Genomic DNA, 20,958 nt, shown 5'->3' with positions numbered 1-20,958 from the left:
AGATTTTCTTTTAAACGGAAAAATAATAGTAAAAAAATTAATTAATTTTCGAAAAAACATCAGAAAAACGAAAGAAATGAAAAGATAAAACTTGTTCAACCAAAAAGGATCTACGCATTTATTATAAACTCTTGTTATAAAAATATATTAAAAATTAGAAAATTAACTTTTTGGTTGCATATAAATCATATTTACAAAATAACTTTGATACTTCAAATTTTATTAAAAATTGAAACAAAAACGTTTAAAATGATGTGCATTTACGACTTTTATTTTGTTGAACACATTCTTTCACTAAGATTTTCTTGACCAGTATAATTTAGTTATTTAAATATTTACCTGTTAATTTAACACACATACATGGAGCGAAAATTTTATTTCTGATTTTTAATTCATACTAATTCTTTAACATTAAAATGTCACATTTTAACAGATAATTGTTCGAGAAATTTTCGAAGCCTGTTTTAGGAAATAGGCGATGATCGAAGGATTGATTACTCTTGAAATCAGATGTGCAAACCTTCGTAAAATCTTCGCAATCTTTATAAAATATTTTAAATATATATAAAATATTTTAAAACTTTCCAATTTTTTTAAAATTAAAAAAAAATTTGCGAAATCTTTTGAGATCTGCTTTGAAACTTTTGAAACCTGTTATACACTTAAAAGTCGAGCGCTCAAACCCTCACCGATGAATAAAAGTCATATTTTTTTATTACCTTTACAGGGGTGGTTTCAGGAGTGGCTTCAACAGCCGCTTCAGGTGGCGACGTTCTGATTTTGTTACCCGGGGTCGAAGGCGTTGACCGAATTTCGTGAGGCTGCGTTTGTAAAGGTGGAGGACTGTGAGGTGGCATTGCCATACTCGGGGACCAAAATGTGTCGTCCTCTCCTAAAATATCACCCGGAGGATACGAATGATCTGAAAACAAAATTGAGACAAATTTAAACTAATTTCTTAACGAGAAATAGGCGAAATTTGAGTGAAACTTGAAAATAAAACATTGTCTTGAAAAATTACCTGGATTCGGAGTAAAACGAGAGTTGACTGGTGGCGGTATGATTTCTTCTCGATCCCTGTCTAAATCAAACCTCCCACATTCGGCCACAACGTCGTGATGCTCCATCTTTTTCCATCTAAAGTGTATTCAACATTCAATGGATATAATAGAAAAATAACATCTTCTCAGTCAAAAATTAACTTTTTTTTTAAAATAGAAATTGTAATAAAATACCTTTGGGGACTTATTTCATCACTCTTAGACATTGTTATTAACAGAGGATGCATCCTTACAGACTCCAACATCGGTTTGACAATATATGAAAATACAGAAGCATGATTTTGCTGATATTGCTGTTTCAGAAACGTAAAGAAATTACACGGATACATGGCATAAAGTCTATGAAAGAGGCTGTAGAGTCCCACCTACAATGAAGAATGTAAGTTAAATTTGTAAAATGAACTATTCCAGATTGTCAGCCCTACAACTACACAGATTTCGAAATAAATTTAGAATCTAAATTACCTGAAAGTGTAAAAGGTAAAATTTCTCTCTGTCGGCGGAAGCTGAGTTTGAGGAGGAAGAAAGTTGTGTACTTTGAATGTAGTAAAAAGAGGCCAAGCGGGCGAAGACCTCAAAAATGTCGTGGAGATGTGGTCCTAGAGCTACTGGCAACATTGGCAACAAAGTCACCAACAAGAGAAGTGCGCTCATTAATGATAATGTCTCTCCCTCCAACTGTAATTCATATTTTTATTATTTCCAATATTTAAAGTTCAAAGATTTTAATTCTTAGTCTTTAAACTTCAACCAGGGTGGTCTCAAAACTTCATTTTAAAAATTCCCTGATTTTTACCTGACAAATTTTTCATTTTCCTGAACCATTAATATCCAAAGAACAGAAAATTTTTAACACAGAATTTTTTTATAAACGGTATAAAAAAAATTCAAATTAAAATCTAAAAATCTGAAATTATTTATTTCAATCAAGAAAATTATTTTCCTACCGTTATATTTTCAATTAAAAAATTTAATTTTTTAGAAGACCGTTTGTAATTGAGTTTTCAACAAAATAGTTGAATTTTCAACTAAATATTAGAATATTTTCTAGTTACAAAGATAACATTTTACAACAATAGTCGAATTTTCAACAAAAAAAAAATAAAAGCTTAACCAAAAATATAATAGTGAATATAAAAAAATTTACAATATAAGTTAAATTTTCAACCAAATAATTAAAGTTTCAAACAAAAATAGACTGGTTAGATTTTAAGTTGAAAAACTTTTTTTTGAAACCTTCAACCAACTAGAGTAGTTACATTTTCAGGTAAAAAAATTAATTTTTAACAAGAAAACGAGATGAGTTTTTAATAAAAATGAAGAATCTTTAACTGAAATAGTTAAATTTTAAGTAAAAAAAATTAATTTTTAAGCAAGAAGATGACATTGCAACTAAAATTATGAATCTTCAATCAAGTAATTAACTTTTTAACAAAATAAGATTTGTTTCAAGAAAATAATGTACTAGTACATATTTCAACCAAAAATGATTTAAATTTTTAATAAAATGCAGTTGAATTCAACAAAAGTAGACGAATTTTTAAACAAAACTAATTGAATCATTAACCAAAGAAGATTAATTTTCAGCCAAACGGTTGCATTTTCAACGAAGAAAGATGAAATTTCTACCAAAAGAGATGAATTGTTAAACCAGAAAAGACAAACAAAAAAAATAATTGAATTTTCCATCAAGAATTATTTCAATTGATATTTCAACACAAAAATTTAAATTTTCAAAACAAAAGATAATTTTCTACCATAATATTTGAATTTTCAACCAAGTAATAAAACTTTTAACAAAAAATATAATCATCAAGAGGAAGCAAACACAAAAAAAATTACAAGGAAATTCAATTACTAACAAAAATATTATATCAGGGTAACCGCAAACTTATTTTCTAATAACAGGGTGGTCGTTTTAATGAAGGAAAAAATTCTCCGTCCATTTAAAGTAATAAGAACTGAGCTACAAATAATTTTAGGCAATTTTATGCTAGAAACATTAAAAATTGAACAATTACATTTTTTGTTATCAACTGAACACTTCTTAAATTATTTTTATTTTAAACAATCTAAAAATCCTTAAGAAGTTTCAACATTTTATTTCAAATTCTTAAAAAATTTACAAGTTTCACATTTTTTCAAAATTTCAATCGTTTTTGATATTTGTTCAGAACTTCTAAACTTCTTTTAAAATTATTCGCATTCTTCCTAAAATGTTGTAAAAAAATCCTGCAAAATTTAAAATGTTTCTTTAAAATCTTGGAGAAACTTTTTAAATCTTTTTAAATATTCTCTTAAAATTAGTTTTATAAAATAAGAAATCATTTTCAATTTTACTATGATTCTTTAGAAAGAGTTTTTTTATACTTTTAAAGCCTTTTAAATACAATTCTCAAAAAGCTTCTAGATTTGCTTGTTCGAAATCTACATAAATCTATATATTGTTTCAAAAAAAAACTGTGGGCTATTTGCACCGAAATTCTGGTACTAATAGCCGGATTTTTATGGCATACATAGCATTTTTCTACCAATAATAGGTGTTCAATATTTATTTATACATCAAAATTCAACAATTTTACTTAAACATTAAAATTCTTTAAATAGAACATTGTAATATTCAAAGTATACTTTTTTGTTTAGTTTTGAATATTTGATTTATTATTTTTGATTTTAAATGAACAGTCAAATATTTCTAAATATTAAGAGATTTGTCTTTTTCTTATTTAAAAAAGTTCAAATTTTAAATCTGCAAATTGTAGATTTAAACAATATTTGAAATTTATAAAAGCTTTTAAGTATGAATATATTATTTTGAAGTAATTTCTAAAATGAAAATAGTTTATAAAGTTTCAATCAGGCGCTTACATTTGTTTAAATACTAAGACTTCAAAATTGAAACAGTTTAATTTTTAACGTTAAAATCTGGAAATTCTTCAATTTTAAACTGATTCCGAATCGTCTGTACAATCAATTGTTAACTTTTTAAACCTTAAAGTACTGTTCAATTAAAAAAATAATTAAAATGTATATTCACAGTTAATCAACTAACAATGTTTTTTATCTAAAATGGTCGATTTCAAACGCTTCTAATTTTTTATTTTTTCCGTATTTAAAACTGCACTTTAAAACTGTTTAAATGAAAAATATACGCTTAAAAATTAAATAAAAAATTTTGTAAGTAAAATATTTTCGAATTACGCATTGCAAACTGAATGATATCAGAATTAAAAAAGGTAACAATTCAAATAATTATTTAAAACTGTAGAATTCAAACTTGGGCAGAGGGTTTTTTTCCACAAATTTGTCAAATTCCCGGTCACAGAATAAATTTAATGTCATTTTTCGGTTTTCCGGTTTAGCGGCCGCGCTGAGTAAGTTTCTAACTTTTCCCTGAACAATTTCTCATTTTCTCTGACCATTATAATATTCAAAGAAAAATTTGAAGCTTGTAACATTTTTAACATAGAATCTTTTATAAACGGAATAAGAAATAAGAATAAATTTAAAAAATACATATTCTTCGCCGTTATTTAAAGTGCCTCTAATAGAAATTCCCTGACTTTCTAGATTTTATTTTTCAAAATCCCTGACTTTCCCTCATCAATAAAATTTCCTGATTTCCAGATTTTCCTTGATCTACGGTCAGCCTGTTTCGAAATTGCTTTTCTGACAATAGGGATTTTGAAGGTTGTATTAATTCTAGATTATAATTACCTTCAGCAATTTAAGAAGTTCTTTAAAGAGTGTATGATTGGCAAGTTTGTAGAGCCAGGTGGGTTGCTTTCGTACCACATGGCCCAGGAGTGTAAGAGTCTGTAATTTTTGTCCAGGAATGCTGGGTTTCACGAGGGCTTCCGTAAGTCTATCGAACAAATGTTTGTCATGAGGCTCTCGTACGCCCGCCAAAACCTCAGTGGCTCTAACCGAATTTGTAGACAAGTAATAATCAAAGAGTCCATTAACCAGCCAGTTATCTTTCGCTGAAAAAAGAGATGAAAATAATTTAGCTTTTTATCAAATAGCTGGATCATTCCAGAATGGATTGTCTTTGAAGTCGTTGCGAAGTGATTTCAAAAAGATTTAATGTTGAGATATAATGATCATGGCTGGTCCTAAAGTTATTATTTCATTCTGTTTGTAAAAGTGATTTTTAAGGGATGCACTGACAGAAAATTTCAGGTGCGCTACATCACACAATTCTGTTATTTTACACGAACATAATAACATAATTTGAATCAGGCTAAAAACATATCATTTGCGAATATAAGTTTTATGTGGTAAAATTATTTATCAATAATAAAACTCAAATTCTGGAAAAAAATTCGTGAGAATTCCAGGTATCTCAAGTTTTTTCGAGGTATAACTTTTTACAAACTTGTAATGTTTTTTTTCCATGACTTTAATTAATATTACAAGATGTTCTCAAATATTTAAGCACGCTAGATTAATTACCCTTCTAGAAATAATCGATTGGAAAGGATTTACGACGATTAAGAATAATCAAAAGTTGTATCGGTTTAAATTGTTGCTTACTGTGTCAATTGTTCCTAATCGCACGCTTTTATTGGTTAGAAATTAAATTTTTAATAATTAAACAACAACTTTAAGAACAAAAATTAGAATGTTTGTTCAGGCGGTATACCGAATGAAAAATCGATAGTATCTGGGGTTATAATAACATGCAAAAACCATGCCGTTTCACGGACGTGTCAGTGATATAGTGTGATTATCAAGTAGGTAGCAGTCGTTTGATTTAATGGTTATATTGTTGTAAAATCTTTATTTACTTCTTTTTATATTCATATTGTAGACATTTGTTTCTTTTAAAGAGTAAAAAGTCGCTTGTAAATAAGTATAGCAATATCAAAATAGTGTAGTGACAATATTAACTTCTTACTCAAAATAATAGATACCCATTTGAAAACGATTGGAATCATTATAGAACCTAGGATGGCGCTAATATTTTGAAACTCGGGCTAAATACATTGTAGGTAACTCATTGAATTTTTCAAATTTTTGAGTAGAAAAACTTACCCAATACTTTTAAGTTTCTTGCAATATAAGAATTATGAATTTTAAAATAAATTTGACTTCAAATTCTTGAAAGTTTCTAATTTTAAATATTTAAAATATTCAATTTTTAACATTTAAAATAATTTGGTTTGTCGATGTCTAATCTTAAAATCATATATTCGTAAATTTTCATATAACAGTATTGACATTTTTCTACATTTTAGCATATCAAAGAATAAGAGATTGATTTTAAGCTTAAAAAATTTTTGAGACTGAGTTTGAAATGCTAAAATTAAAAAATTAATAAGTTCATAATTAAGCAGCTTAGAAGCCCGAATTTTAACAAGTTTATTTTTTAAGTCTCTGAATTTGTACTTATTCAAATCAAATCGCAACAAGATTAAAAATGTACATTTTTCATTACTTCAATTTCATATGGCATAATTTTTAAATATACAACGTTACAGGCTTCTGAAATCATATTGTAAAATTCTGAATGCTTTATTTAGAAGAAGTGTCTAGATGGCTTATAATTTTTACATACATTCTGAACATTTGAACTCGAAATAGCTGGTTTCAAATGTTTTAATCATACATTTAAAATGCCCAGTGTTCAGAAAACTTCTACTTCGACTGGTTTAATTTGCAATTTAGTCTTAAACACTTGAAATAAAAAAGGTTCAACTTTGAAAAATTGAATTTTGAGTTTTATTCTGTTCATCTATTCTATGTACATTTTTTTACCAGGAAATCATTCCTCTTCGATTTTAGTGGCTACCTTGTGAATAATAATAAAAGTAAATTTACTGTTCTATTTAGAAAGTTGAAATAATAAAATTTTTTTATTATAAGATGAATTTATGTGTTAATAATGGTTAAGAATTAGGAATTGAGACCTTATCCTGGTAAAAAAATCTTTTATCTCTAATAGAAATAGAATTTTTTAAATAATAAAATCATACTTCAATCGATTTTCTGAATAAGTTTCACGTTCTTGAAATATTCGTTCAATTTTTCAATTTGAAATTAATAAATATTTTAAGTTTTAAATTATCAATTGAAGAATATTCATCATCAGAGTTTTAATTTCAAATTATTCACTTCATAATTGTTTTCAGATTTTGGTATTTAGTAGTTATTTTTACATTTTTTAAGTCTGCACTTTAGTTTTTATTGTCAAGTTGTACTATACATTTTATTTTGAAAGGTTTAAATTTGAATTATTAATTTTTTAACGATTTAAATCTAAATACAAATAATTTTTAACACAATTAAATTGAAAATTGTTCAATTTAAAATGCTTGCAATGTAAAATTATTTCATTTTATAGGCTTTAAAACGCTTGAAGTTTTTAAATTCTTCAACTACTTATTTATAAAACTTGAATCTTACATTCTTAAATATTTTTAAAAAAACATTGTCAATTTGAGAATATTCAGTTATCAAAGTTTTAATTTTAAATTATTCCTTTTATAATCATTTTCAGTTTTGGCATTCAGCTATAAGTTATTTTATTATTAATGTTTGCATTTAATATTTTATTGTCATTTGATACTATACCATTATTTTTCAAAGGTTTCAATTTGAGTGATTAATTTAGTAACAATTTAAATTTAAAGCCCAATAATTTTCAATACATTGTCTGATTTTCAAAACCTAAATCTAAAATTATTAAATATTTTGAAGCTAATTTTTAAAATATTCGTTTAATTTTTTTAAAATCTCAACTTATTTTAAAACCTATAAGCCTTTATAAAATGTTAACTACAATAAATAATCCAAGAGCGCATAATAGTAAAAAAACAAAACAAAATTTGCTGCTTTCACTAATATGAAATAAACTTTTTTATTTTTGTCGCGCATTTGATTTTATATTTTTAATGTATAATACTATTAGCACACGTTTTACCGTAGCACCTATTTCGTCTGGTAAAAATTATCTATACCATTTTTATTTACTTTATTTTGTAATATACACTGTTTAAAATTGATATTCTTCCAAAAAAGTGAATAACTGTTTTTAAATAATTCCCGCCATACAAAAGTCCTGCCATCACATGCCAAATTCGAAGTACCCGATTGGAAACAATTGGAAATGCAAAATGCTCAATCTTTCTCAATCGTTTTGACACAATTAAGAAACACGATTCGGAACGATTGAGATATTAGTTATATTATTTCTTATCGATCTCAATTTATTATTTCTAGAAGGGTAAATAATACTAAAAATATAATTAATCATTTCTTGAATTTGTCTCTAAAATTGATGAATTTGAATCATAATTCAAACTAATTTTTAAGTTACCTACTTCCACTTAAAATTCAATATATATTTAAGTAAAATAAAACAGGAATTCGAACGAAATTAAGGGGCTTTTTCAGATATTTTCCAATTATTTCTTAAAATTACATATAATTTACCTGAAAATAATGCTAAGTATAAAAAGTCACTGAAAATAATGCAGCTATGGAGGCACACTGTCAAATTTATGTTTCGTCAAAGTTTTATGTGTAAAGAAACAAAAAGGAACGTAACGTAAGTTTCGTTACGTTCCTTTTTGTTCTTGTTTATATATAATACGATTAACACATAATTTTGAAATTGTGCCTTCTTAGGCTCATTATGTTTTTACAATTTTTTAGACTAAGCTTAGTTTTTAGCCGAATTCTTTTAAATTTCTCGAAATAATTGGCAAATATCCAAAAATACCCCTTAAATTCGTTCGAATCTCTTTAAATAATATGGGCAGTTCACTATATTATATTCAAATTAAATTAAATTCAAATTAAATTTTCAAAAAGATAGATACATTTTTAACAAAATAGCTGAATTTTTAACTGCAAATATTATGTTTGAAATAAACAGCTGAGTCTTGATCTAAAAAATATCAGTTTCCAACCAAAACTGGAACAGTTAAATTTTTAGTTAAAAAATTATTTTTCCACACAAAAAAGATAATTTTAAAATAAATGTAATTGAACTTTTAAACAAGTAGTTTTATTTCCAACTAAAAAGATGAATTAAGTACTAAAATAAAACTTATTTAATTGCAATACTTGATTTTGTCAGAAAAAAAAAAAATTTCAAACAGGAAGATTAATTTTCTACCAAGAAAGACGATTTTTCCAAAAATATATGAATTTTGTAACCAAAAAAGGCAAATTTTCAACCAAAAAGTAGAATTTTCAAACAAACTAATAAGTTTCCAATTAAAATGTAATTAATTTTCATCTGAAATAGATGATTTTTTTAGTAAGGACTTTAATTTTAAAACAAATAATTTTATTTTCCACCAAAAAGTTGAATTTTCAACCAAAATTAATAAATTCTCGACAAAATATTTGCATTATCCAATATAAAAAGAAAAATTTTGAACCACATTAAAAAGATAAATTGTCAACCAATAATTGAATCGTTAAATTTTCAATAAAAATTAATGTTTAACTAAAGAGACGAATTTCCAAATAAAAAGATATAATTTTCAATTGGAATAATTTCTTTTTCCGGTAAAAAAAAAACTAATTTGCAATAAAAACGAAACTAATTTTCAACTAAAATGATGAGTCTTTAATTAGAATCATTCAATTTCTAACAAAAAGATTAATTTTCAATCCAGAGGATTAACTATACTAAAAAAGTGAAAATTTTCATCTAAAAAATATAATTTTTCAACCTTATATTGAATAGTTATATTTCCACTATAAAAAATTAATTTTCAACAACAAAAAACAAATTTTCAACAAAATTGTTAAAGTTGCAACTGTAATAGTAAATTTTCCAATAAAATGATGAATCGTTAACGACCAATTAATTTTTAACAAAAGAGTAACTATCAATCAAGTAATTAAATATTCATTTAAAAAAGATGAATTCGGAACAAAATAATGCATTGGTTGATATCTCCACCAAAAAGTCCCAATTTTCAACAAAGATATATGAATTTTCAAACAGATATTTGAATTTTCAATTAAAACCGAACAATTTTAGAGAACAAAAAATTCCAGGGTTTCCAGGTTTACCAGGTAGAGTAGACAACATCAATATCAATTTATAATAAGTACTCATTTTAGTACTAAAAGTAATTGAAACATACTGCTTTGAAATCTCAAATGTTGTCGTTATTATTTAAAAATAATGTAATTCTACTTTTTATCCAGTATTAATAATTCTAATCAAAATTGGAGGGAATTCCATATCGTTATATATAAAATTGTTTAATAAAAAAAGTTTATTTAGTTAAATCCTTCTTTTTCTTCATCGAATATCTCCTAATACGTAAAAGGAAAAAATAAAAAAATTGCAGGATATCTTTAGATGATAAAACTCAACACACTCGATTATATTTTTTGGTGGACCCTCGCCCGGTTCATACATAAACTAGTTTGAAAATCACACAAAGATAAAAATTTTCTAGTCTGTACGAAACTAAATAAACGTACAAAAAAACAATTTGAAGTTTTCTTAAAAATAAAATCCTTTTTTTATTCTTTCACCTTTATAGAAATATATGTAATGACAGTTAAAGTATAAATTTCTTCAATTGGAATAAGCACTAAGAAAACAAAGAAAAAGAATTTGGTTCAAATACAACTATCAATTAAATTCTTTATTGTGTGTCAAAAATCTCAAATTTCATTTTTAAGAAATGTTTCCAATTAAAAAAAAAATTATTTGCAAAGTTTGACATGTAAAGCAATTAATTTTAACAGCTGACTTTATTAATATTGTTGTCCGTTTCGTGTCGGATAGAAAAGGGTTATCCTTACATGATTTTCAAAGTGGTTTTAAATTAAAACCAGACGAGGTCACATTGAAAAATTTTACCAGGTGTGTAGAGTTTCATCATCTAAAGATATCTTGCATAATTTTATATTTTTTCCTTCTACACCTTAAAAGTGTGGATATAATTAAATTTGCACTCTGATTTTTTCTCATTATTCTATAGAAAAATATCAATAAAAACTAAGTGTTTATTACCACTTTTGAAATTACTGCTACCCACAAATTTATTCAACTACTCTTCATCTACTTTTATCGATTTGACGACGGATTTAAACAGTAAGTCAAAATAATCTCAAACCTTTAGCAAAGAATTACAATTTTCAACATTGTTTAAAAAAATTTAAAGTTATATCAAAGATTTGAGAAAATGGTAATATCTCATTTTATTACATTTTAATTAACGTACAATATGATCGCAATCGTTCTTCAAGTACGATAAAATATAATTAATAATCAAAAAATAAAATAAATATTAAAATACTTACATCGGCTTTTATACTATTTTAATTATAACATTAAAAGGCTTTTATTTCTATGAAATATTTCATCACAGCGGGAATTAGAAGCAAGGAAATAATTTAATAAATGAAAGAGGAATTTTATATCGTGATAAGATGTTCTTAAAACACAAATTGAGGAATTAGAATTTTTTTTAATGTTTTCCATTTCGACACTGTCCCATTTAGAAAATGTTTAAAATGGAAAATAACGCCAAATGATTTAATTTTGAATGTTTATAGTTTAAAATCATGAAATTTTGAACATCTTTTCGAATTGGGTATATATTGAAGTTTTGCAATTGCTTCTTTAATTTTTAATGGGTGTATTTATAAAAATATATAAATGAAAATTCTTAAATTTAGATAAGCTTTAGGATCCAAAGCCAAGTCTGAAATTCCGAATCTTTCAAATTGAAAGAAATTTCAAAGGTGAATTACCAGAATTACATAATTTGTAATTGTAAACCTTACAACATTCATAATGTTTAATTGCACATTATTTAAATTAAAAACTGTTCTCTTTTAAAGATTTACAATTTTGATAAGAACTGAAATATTTAATTGTTCAAGAATTTTCAGTTATAACTTATCCAAATTGCAAATCTTTAAAGGAGAAGAGTTTTCAAATTTGCAATTAAATATTATGCAAGTTTTAAAGTTTACAATTAAAAAGTCTGTAATTCTGGTCATTCACGTTTAAAATTCCTTTAATTTAAAAGGTTCAGAATTTAAAACTCGTAACTTTTGATCCTCAAAATTCGTCTGTTTGGCTTGAAAATTTTACTATTTGGTTAAATCTTTAATTATTTTTATTATTCAAGAAAGACGACTTTTCTACCATGAAAAAAAAACATTTTCAACAAATTTAGGACGGTTTTTAGTCAGAAAAGTTAAATTTTTTAGTAAACGGTTGACATTTAAATCCGAAAAGATTAAATTTGGACAAAAAAGATCATTTTCAATCAATAAGGATAAATTCTGAACCAAAAAGTTGGATTTTCATCAAAGAAAAATAATTTTCTACAAAAAAAAGACGACTTTTCAACAAAATATAAGAATTTTCTACCAAATTTTTGAATTTTTAACTAATATGGTACAACATACAGGATAAAGTTTCAACAGAAAATAGAAGTTAAATTTTCAGATGAAAACTCTGATAAAAAAGATCAATTTTCAAAAAAGCTGTTAAAATTTCAACTAACAAGATGCATTTAAAAAAGATGCAGTTTCATTCAAAAAGATAAATTTTGAACAAAATAAGTGAATTTAAAATAAATTGTTTTAAAAAATTTTACAGACAAAAAAGGTGTTCTACTAAAACGTTAAATTTTTAACCGAAAATTATGTTCTTGTTTATAACCAAAAAGTTTAATTTTCTAACAAATTGTTGAATTTTCAAGCCAAAAAGACATAGAAGTTCATTTAAAAGAAAATAGTTACATTGCCAAGAACGATTATAAATCCTTAATAAAAAAAAAGATATTAAAAAAAAAAGTATTTTAACTTTAAGTAAAATAATCGTCTTTTTAATCAAAAAGATGAATTCTGAATGAAGCATGTAACAGTTGATATTTCAACCAAATAATTGCATTTTTAACTAAAAAGAATACAATTTTAATCAAGAAGATTAATTTTCTACCAATAAAGGCGGATTTTCAACAAAATGCATGAATTTTAAACCAAAAGTTGAACTTTCAGCTAATAAAGATAAATTTTTAACCAAATAGTTAAATTTTTAAATAAAAAAGCATACATTTTTACTCTGAAGAAGATTTTTTAATTGGCACTAGGGTCCATAATACTTATTTTTGTTGTGCAATTAATTTTTAATAAGTACACCTTTTTTATATTAAAATAAAAATAAGATTTGATTTTAATCTTAAAAATTTATATATTTATTAAAAATTAATTGCAGCACAAAAATGAATATTACGACCCTAATGTAAATTAAATAATCTTCTTTATATTCATGATACTTGGGTCAGTTGATGATATCTTTCGAAAAAATAGCAAAGATGTCATCTAACAATAATTGTTTAAATGAAAAAGATTCATTTTTAACAAAAAATGGAATAGTAAAATTGCGAATTTAAAAAATTTATTTTCAACCACACATGAAACGAATTTTCATCAAAATAGTTAAATTTTCAACCAAAGAGATAAACCTTCAACTAAAAAATACATTTTTAAAATCTATGTATTTGAATTTTTGATAATAAATATGACTTTTTAAGAATATAGTTGCATTTTCGAAAAAAATATTAAATTTTCAACCAAATAGTAGAATTTGGAATAAAACGAGATGAATTCCGAACCGAAAACAAAATAGTAGCCTTTTCTATAAAAAAATGAACTTTTCCCCAAAAATATAGTTGAATTTTTATTGATTGGTTTTGAGTTATACATGTTATCCAAGTTAAAATAGGTAAAAAAAGTACTTGTACGAAACTTACTTGACAAAAAGTGATCATGAAAGACCTTTTTTGTTTCATCGACATCACGAGACTTGTTGGACTCAAGCATAGAAAGAAGTTCTTGAACGCCTATTGTGTTATTACTCATACCGAAGCCGAAATTCTAAATGTCAAAATTTACTAATCTGGTTCGATCATCAGACAATGGTTGGCGATAGAGGTTTGGCGGGCAGATATACTCTTTTTACAGCCATTGACGTGTTGTCATAGACCTTCAGATGGACTTCTGTATTCGGACTCGTCCCTAAATTGAGAACAAAATGATTAAGAAATCTCGCTTACTTGTAATAAGTTACCGAAGAACTCACTAATTTCTTTGATTTTTATTACAAGTGTAATAAAACCTGAGAATGTTTGGAAAGTTTCAATTGCTCAAAGAATATTGTGAAAAAAATAATATCAGTCTGACAACTAAAAAGGAAAGGAAATTCAACTTTAAACTTCGTATGGAAAATTAATAAAACTAATTGAAAAGTAAAATAACTAATCATTTCTAACACTTTTTACAAATATTTAAATTCTAATAAAAATTAACCTAAAATTATTTCGGACAATATATATTGAAGTCAGTAATTTTTAAAACTAGACATTATTGAGTGCACAAACTGTCAATTAATAAATAGATAAAAATCCCTGATTTTGTAAATAACACTATAATATGAACCCTGTATTTAAATTGTATTTGCACAACAATGAAAATCCTATTTAGTCGAACTGCATCGGAACTACCATCTTGAAACAAAATAGAACACCTATAACAATATAAAACCACTAAAAGTCTAAAACAGTAGATATGAAAAAAAGTCAATTGCAAAAGGACATAAGTATAGCTGATTCTATTTTGAACATTTACTAATTTATTTCCAAAAGCTTAACTTTTAATAACAATAAACCAAAATTTAACTTCACAGATGAACGCGTAAAAAGCCCGATCACTATTTACGTCAGGTTGCTGCCTACACAAGTTGGTCTGATTAATATGTACTTTAAATGACTTCTGACAGCAGGGACATCGTGTACCGCATGAAAAAATAATTGTTGATCATTAGTCGTGTGACCATGAAGAGGACACTTTGAATTTGTGATAATATTCCTGCTTAGCCTCCAAATTCGAGACTCTCAGGTGGATTAAGCAATCGGGAAATTCAGGATCTTTAAATTTACTACAAGGAGTATTAATGAGGAAACTTACTCGGGGTTCATCGAAATTTCGTTGGACTGACTTCACGAATGTCTTTCAAGGTCTATGGCGACGGAAGAACTCACACTTGGGGCACTTGGATTTCCTAGCTGCCAAAAACGCCATCACCGTCGGGTATTTAATTACTCAACGAGTAAAACAGATTTCTGACTACCGACAAATTTTTAAAAGATTTAACATTTTCCCGCGTTTTGAAATTTAAATGACTGTTCATTTCCCAATATTTTGTTATGGATTTTAGATTTTAGAGAAAATCTTATATGATTTGATTTGATTATATTTTCGATAATCGTGAATAGGGACGGAAAAACCTTTTTCGGTTAAAAATTCAACTACTGAGTTGAATGTTAAAGTACTTTGTTTAAAAATCATCTTTTTGGCTGATGATAAATCAGTTTATTTAAAAATAGTCTTTTTTCAAAAATTAAATATTTCCTACATTTTTTTCTTAGTAACTAATACAACTTTTTGGTTAAAAGTACAATTTATTTCGTAGAAAATTGTTCTTTTTGGGTCAAAAATTAATCTTAGATTCAAAATCAATTTCTTTAGCTTGAGAATCAGTTCTTTATTGAAAATTAATGTTTTAAACTGACCATCAATCTTCTTCACTTGAAAATACAACTATTGGTCTAAAAGATTCTTGAAACTTTGTATTTTGTGGTAGACTATTAATTTTCTTGATGGCTAATTCATTTTTTAATTTGTTTATGAACATTCATACATTAGTTTAATAATTCCAATCAAAAATAAAATATTAGCTTAAAAAATCATGTATTTTGTTAAAAATTATTCGTTTTTGGTAGAAAATTAATCTTTCTGATTGAAAATTCATTTCTTTGGTTGAAAATTGATTTTTTGATTGAAACTTAATTTTTTAATTTAAAATTCATCTAAATTATCCGTCAAACCATTTTTTTCTATAGATATTTAATCTTTTTGGTAGATATATAATTTTTTTGGCTGCAAATTTAGATATTTCCTTGCAAATTTATTTTATTTGCTTAAAAACTTATTTCTCTAATTGAAAATTAAACTATTTTATTCTTTATTAAAAATTTATCTTTTTCAGTTGAAAATTCATCTATTTTGTTATAAATTTGTCGTTTTGGTAGAAAATTAACCTTTTTGTTTGATGATTCATGTATTTTATAAAAAGTTATTCTCATTGGCGGAAAATTAATCGTTTTGGTTAAAAATTGAAATCTTTTGATCTAAATTCTTATTTTGCGGTTTAATTTAACAACTTTTTTAAATAAAAATATTTTTCGGTGAAAATATCAACTATTACACTTTTTGATGAGAATTAATTTCTTTTATTAAAGATGCATTTAGTTTGAAAATATAACTACTTTGTTGAAAATTCCGTTTTTCTTGATTGAAAATTAATTATTTAAACTGAATATGCAATAATAAAAATTTTAATTAAGAAATCTTACATTTTTGTCAGTTGTGTTATGCATCCAAAGTTGGCATTCTTTGTCCGCCCTTCAACTGAAACCCTGAAATCAGTAAATCACTGAAATTCTATTCTTAATCATGTGTGTGAATTTGGCAACATTCCTTCCCGCGAGTTTTTTAAATTACCCAATCGGCATTAAGGAAAAGCGATAACAATGCCTTCGAGATTTTCGAGACACACCTATTTTTTAGAGAAAAATTCGAAATATTGAGTTTGAAAGATTTTCGAACTCCAAAATTGTTTAATCTTTAAAGTCTTCAATTAAAAATGCATAGTTTTCGTAATTGTAGTTTTTTTCTTCACTTTTTCAAAACATTACTATTGGCTAACAATCTCTTTATAATTTCTCTTTTCGCTCTATAATTAGCTATAGAATACAAATAAATAATTACTTTTTATAATAATTTAATCACTTTTTTGTTTTATAGGGTCCCAAAAAGCCCATAAGTGGAAAATCCGGTTTTCCGAGTATTCGGCTAAGGTAATAATACATTTCAGTTAACAAAAAAATTGTTTAACAAAATTATTATTATTATTTTTAATAATTGCCTCTATGAATTAATGCTAGCAAGTTGTTGCTATTTCTAAAATATTCTATTTTTTGTCCACTTTTCACTTAGAGTGAGGTAATAATGAATGAAATTTAACAAAGCTAATTGTTTGAACAAATTATTATTGTTTATAACAATCATCTCTTAGGATAATGGTAGAAAGTTGCGATTTTTTCTAGAATTTTCCACTTTTTGTCAACTTTTCATTTAGTTTATTGTGGCTTTAATTGGTTCAATTCAACAAACATAATTGTTTATAACTACCTTCTCTTACAGTAGTGCTAGAAAGTTGCTGGATTTTCTGAAATATTCAGTTTTTCTTTGACTTTTTAGTTATGAATCAATAATAAATGTTTAATATTAATATTAATTTGAACGAAAAAGACTCTCAGTAACTAATTCAAGGAGAATTTACATGTAATATAATTCATACATTTTTACAAAAAGGAGATTGTTAAAAAAATGATTTTCTACTATAATATTTATTTAGTATTTACTAATTCGAAGTATTTTTTTATTTGAGTTTGAATTTGAATTAAAAATTACGTTCAAAATGAAGTAATTTTGTATGGAAAAATGAGAAATAAAAGCATTTTAATGAGAGAACATTAAAAATTAAACGAATTAGAATTTGAATAAAAACTAAGACCATTTTTTTAATTATATCAAGAACTGTGATAATAAAACATTTTCACACTCAAACGCTTTAAAGTTTCAATTATTTTAAGAAAATTTAAAACGTTTGAAAATAAAAATTTTCAATTGTTTGATTATTCTTTTAAAAATTCAACAATTTCAATTTGAATTGCAAAATTAAGATTTCGGAAATAGAAAACTCTGTGTCCAACATAGAAATTTAGAACTCTAAAATGGTAAACATTCAAAATCCAAATAAAATTCAATTAATTATTTTAAAATCGAGGCATCAATTACAAGTAGTTTCATTTTAATCTATTTGGTTTAAATTCAATTTTCAATGTCTAGTTCTAAAATCTCCTCATTTTTTAGGTCTCAATTTGATACCTTTTTGTCTTAATTTTTAAATGTTTTGAATTCGTTTTGGAATCATTTTATTTCAAAGTTGATTGATTAAAAATCTCTTAAACAGAAAATTGTGCCAATTTGATATTCTATACGTTTGAAGAATTTAGAAAACCAGACAATTTGGTATGGTTAACATTGAAAGAAATGTAGAATATTTAAATCTAAAATTATTAAATAAAAAACTGACTAAAAGACTTTCAATATGATATTTTGCAATTTCGAAAGATATAAAAGTGAAATTGTCCTGACGTTTTTATTATTTGAGTTTGAAACTGCATAAAAAATTGAACAATTAAAAATTGGAAACCTTCATAAATGAAATTTCATATCAAATAATAAATATACCAAAAAATTTAAGTTGTGCAAGACTTGTGCTCATTCGTGCATAATAATATACATAATGGTACACAATTAACCGGTAGAAAACCGGGAATTTAAAATCATTCATCGGATATATTTTAACTTGGAACAGGGAATTTTTAACATGAAACGGAAATTTTGGAAAATATTTTTAATTATGATTTAGAAGAAATGTAAAAGAAACCTCTGTTCAAAGTCAAAATTAGTCATAATTTTAAACTTCTCTCTTCCAAATTTGGTAAAAGGGACTTATTATATTACTTGCATATAATAGAAAATCTTCTAAATAATTCGTACAAGGAGTTTTTTCTAAAAGAATTATAATTCTAAGATTTGGAGGGGAATAAATAAATTAAATATTTTTAAAAAAACCTTAAATAATTATAATTTTATTTTGAAACAGATAATTTTTTATAGAGAATGGTCAAATTTCGGAAAACATTTTTAATTCTAATTTACAAAAAGGGAATTTACGAAAAACAATCTTTGTTCCAATTCCGAATTTGTCAGATTTTGAAAATTATAATGCAAATCAAATCCTCTTTTTTATGAAAATTTCCCAGAATTTGGAACTTCTCTCTTTCAAATTTTAGAAAAAGGTAAATAAATCTAATTCTGGCGTGAAACATGGAATTTACGTAAAGAATTTTAAATAAAATTTTGTGGCACGGAATTTCGTTTAATATTAATCATTTATACTTTCGAACGGGGAGTTTATGTAATGAATTATGATTTTCTCTTCCTGGTAATAAGCGTAGAATAGAGAAAAAATAATATTTTCAGATTTTAGCGCAAAAGTGAAGATTATTCTATTATTTTGAATGCGCGATTTTTCCTTCTGTCTAAAATGCCACCATAAGAATAAGATACCTCCTAAACTTATTCACTTCTATTTCCATAGCGACCGCCATACGGTTTTCTATTCTCCCAAAGAGAACGTGTTTTCAATATATGTAATTCCTTCTAATTGTACCGGTAATGCACCTCACAGAGATATTTTTTATTCCTCAGAAGTGGTGATATTTTGATTTTATTTAATTCCTTATAATGAATTCACAAAATATGTGTAATAAGTTGTTTTAATTCCTTCATGCGGAATATAAGTTCTGAAATTTTAATTCTAACTCATTCAACTCTGCCCCTCTAGAGTTAAAATTATTTAAATTCACACATTTGAATAGATTTCTCTGGTGCATTTTTGAAGACGTTTAAATAAATTATTAAAATATAAATAAATATAAATTTGAATATTTTTCGAATTTATAAGTTATAAAAATATTTAATAATGAAAAATAGGTTAGATAAATGCTTCGGTTAAATTTTACTAAGTCGATTGAGAGGAATAGGATTTGCAGCTTTTTTTCCCCGGTGGGCGATTTTTAGACGGAGGAAAAGTCGCGTATTCATAGGAATACAAATTCTTAATTTTTCTAAATTCAACGCTTATTACCGGGTTTAGAACAGGGGATTTACATGAAGAATTTTAATGTTAATTCTGATTTATAAAAAGGAAAAGTAGATATAATTTTCGATAAAGTTTTCAAAAATTAAGCATTTTTGCAAATCCTTAAAATTACTAATATTTGTATTTAAAAATTAAACAATTCTTCAATCCACGACCGCCTTCTATTTTTAATTATAGATACAGTGTAAGGGCTAAAGCTCCTAGTAAATTAAATTTTTCTTAGTAGTCATTTTTAATCACGATGTAATGTCCCTCAGTTATTTTGACTCATAATTAAACGATTAAACGAACTTACCTGTAAGTGAAGTTCAATCGTAATTATACGAAGAACCTCGTTCGAAGATATACGTGAAAGTCACACCTTTAGCGCTATAGGAAGAAAAAAGTCACGTGATCCCCTCCCTTCATTTACAGCTTTTTTTTCCTGAAATTTTTATCATTCGAAGAGATTGTGTGGGTAAATAAGTTATTGCTGGGAGGGATTATAATCTCTTCGAACGAGGTTCTTCGTATAATTACGATCGAACTTCACTTATAGGTAAGTTCGTTTAACCGTTTAATTATACTTCATTACCTCGTTCTCGAGATTAGAACTTGTAGATGTTTAGAGTCACCAGAAATTTCAGCGAACAAAAATACTATTTTTTTCCAAATCGACGTCCCTTTTCTTTCTTATTACATAATAGGAAAGAATTATTTTAGTTATTTGTTTTAATTATTTAAAACCGCGTTGGCGAATGCATTAATAGCTGGTTTCAATGGCCTATTATAATGTTTCGCAAATGTTTGAGACCTTCCTGACCAAGATGCTGCCTTACAGATAGACGCAATATCTAGATATATGCTCTGTAAGCTGCATACGTTGCCGCGTGTCTCGTCGAATACGAAGAAAAAATATTGCTGTCTATGTTACATTGAACCAGTACTGATTTTAACCATTTGCTTAAGGGCATGTGACACAGCTAAATACCTATATTACCGACCACAGTTTTTCAGTTCACTGAATGTTTTTTTGAACCTAAGAACTTTTTTTGTAAGTAA

At 25.7% G+C, this 20,958-nt stretch overlaps 1 protein-coding gene across 1 annotated transcript in view; it reads right to left on the bottom strand.

The window, feature by feature from the left end:
• LOC117176153 (hamartin) overlaps positions 1–15,124 on the bottom strand; it is a 30,464-nt gene extending 15,340 nt beyond the window's left edge. The window contains exons 1-7 of the mRNA XM_033366237.1: positions 15,027–15,124; positions 13,814–14,078; positions 4,779–5,044; positions 1,527–1,739; positions 1,236–1,426; positions 1,022–1,137; positions 720–922 (exon numbers count right to left, since the gene is read on the bottom strand). Coding sequence (XP_033222128.1) covers positions 720–922; positions 1,022–1,137; positions 1,236–1,426; positions 1,527–1,739; positions 4,779–5,044; positions 13,814–13,922 — 1,098 coding nt within the window. The 5' untranslated portion in view covers positions 13,923–14,078; positions 15,027–15,124. The remainder of the gene's footprint in view (positions 1–719; positions 923–1,021; positions 1,138–1,235; positions 1,427–1,526; positions 1,740–4,778; positions 5,045–13,813; positions 14,079–15,026) is intronic.
• Positions 15,125–20,958: the final 5,834 nt, after the last annotated feature.

This window comes from Belonocnema kinseyi, chromosome 7 (genome assembly GCF_010883055.1).
Source record: "Belonocnema kinseyi isolate 2016_QV_RU_SX_M_011 chromosome 7, B_treatae_v1, whole genome shotgun sequence".
NCBI lineage: Eukaryota > Metazoa > Arthropoda > Insecta > Hymenoptera > Cynipidae > Belonocnema > Belonocnema kinseyi.
The sequence above is the reverse complement of the archived record's forward strand: the minus strand, read 5'-3'. Positions and strand labels throughout refer to the sequence as shown.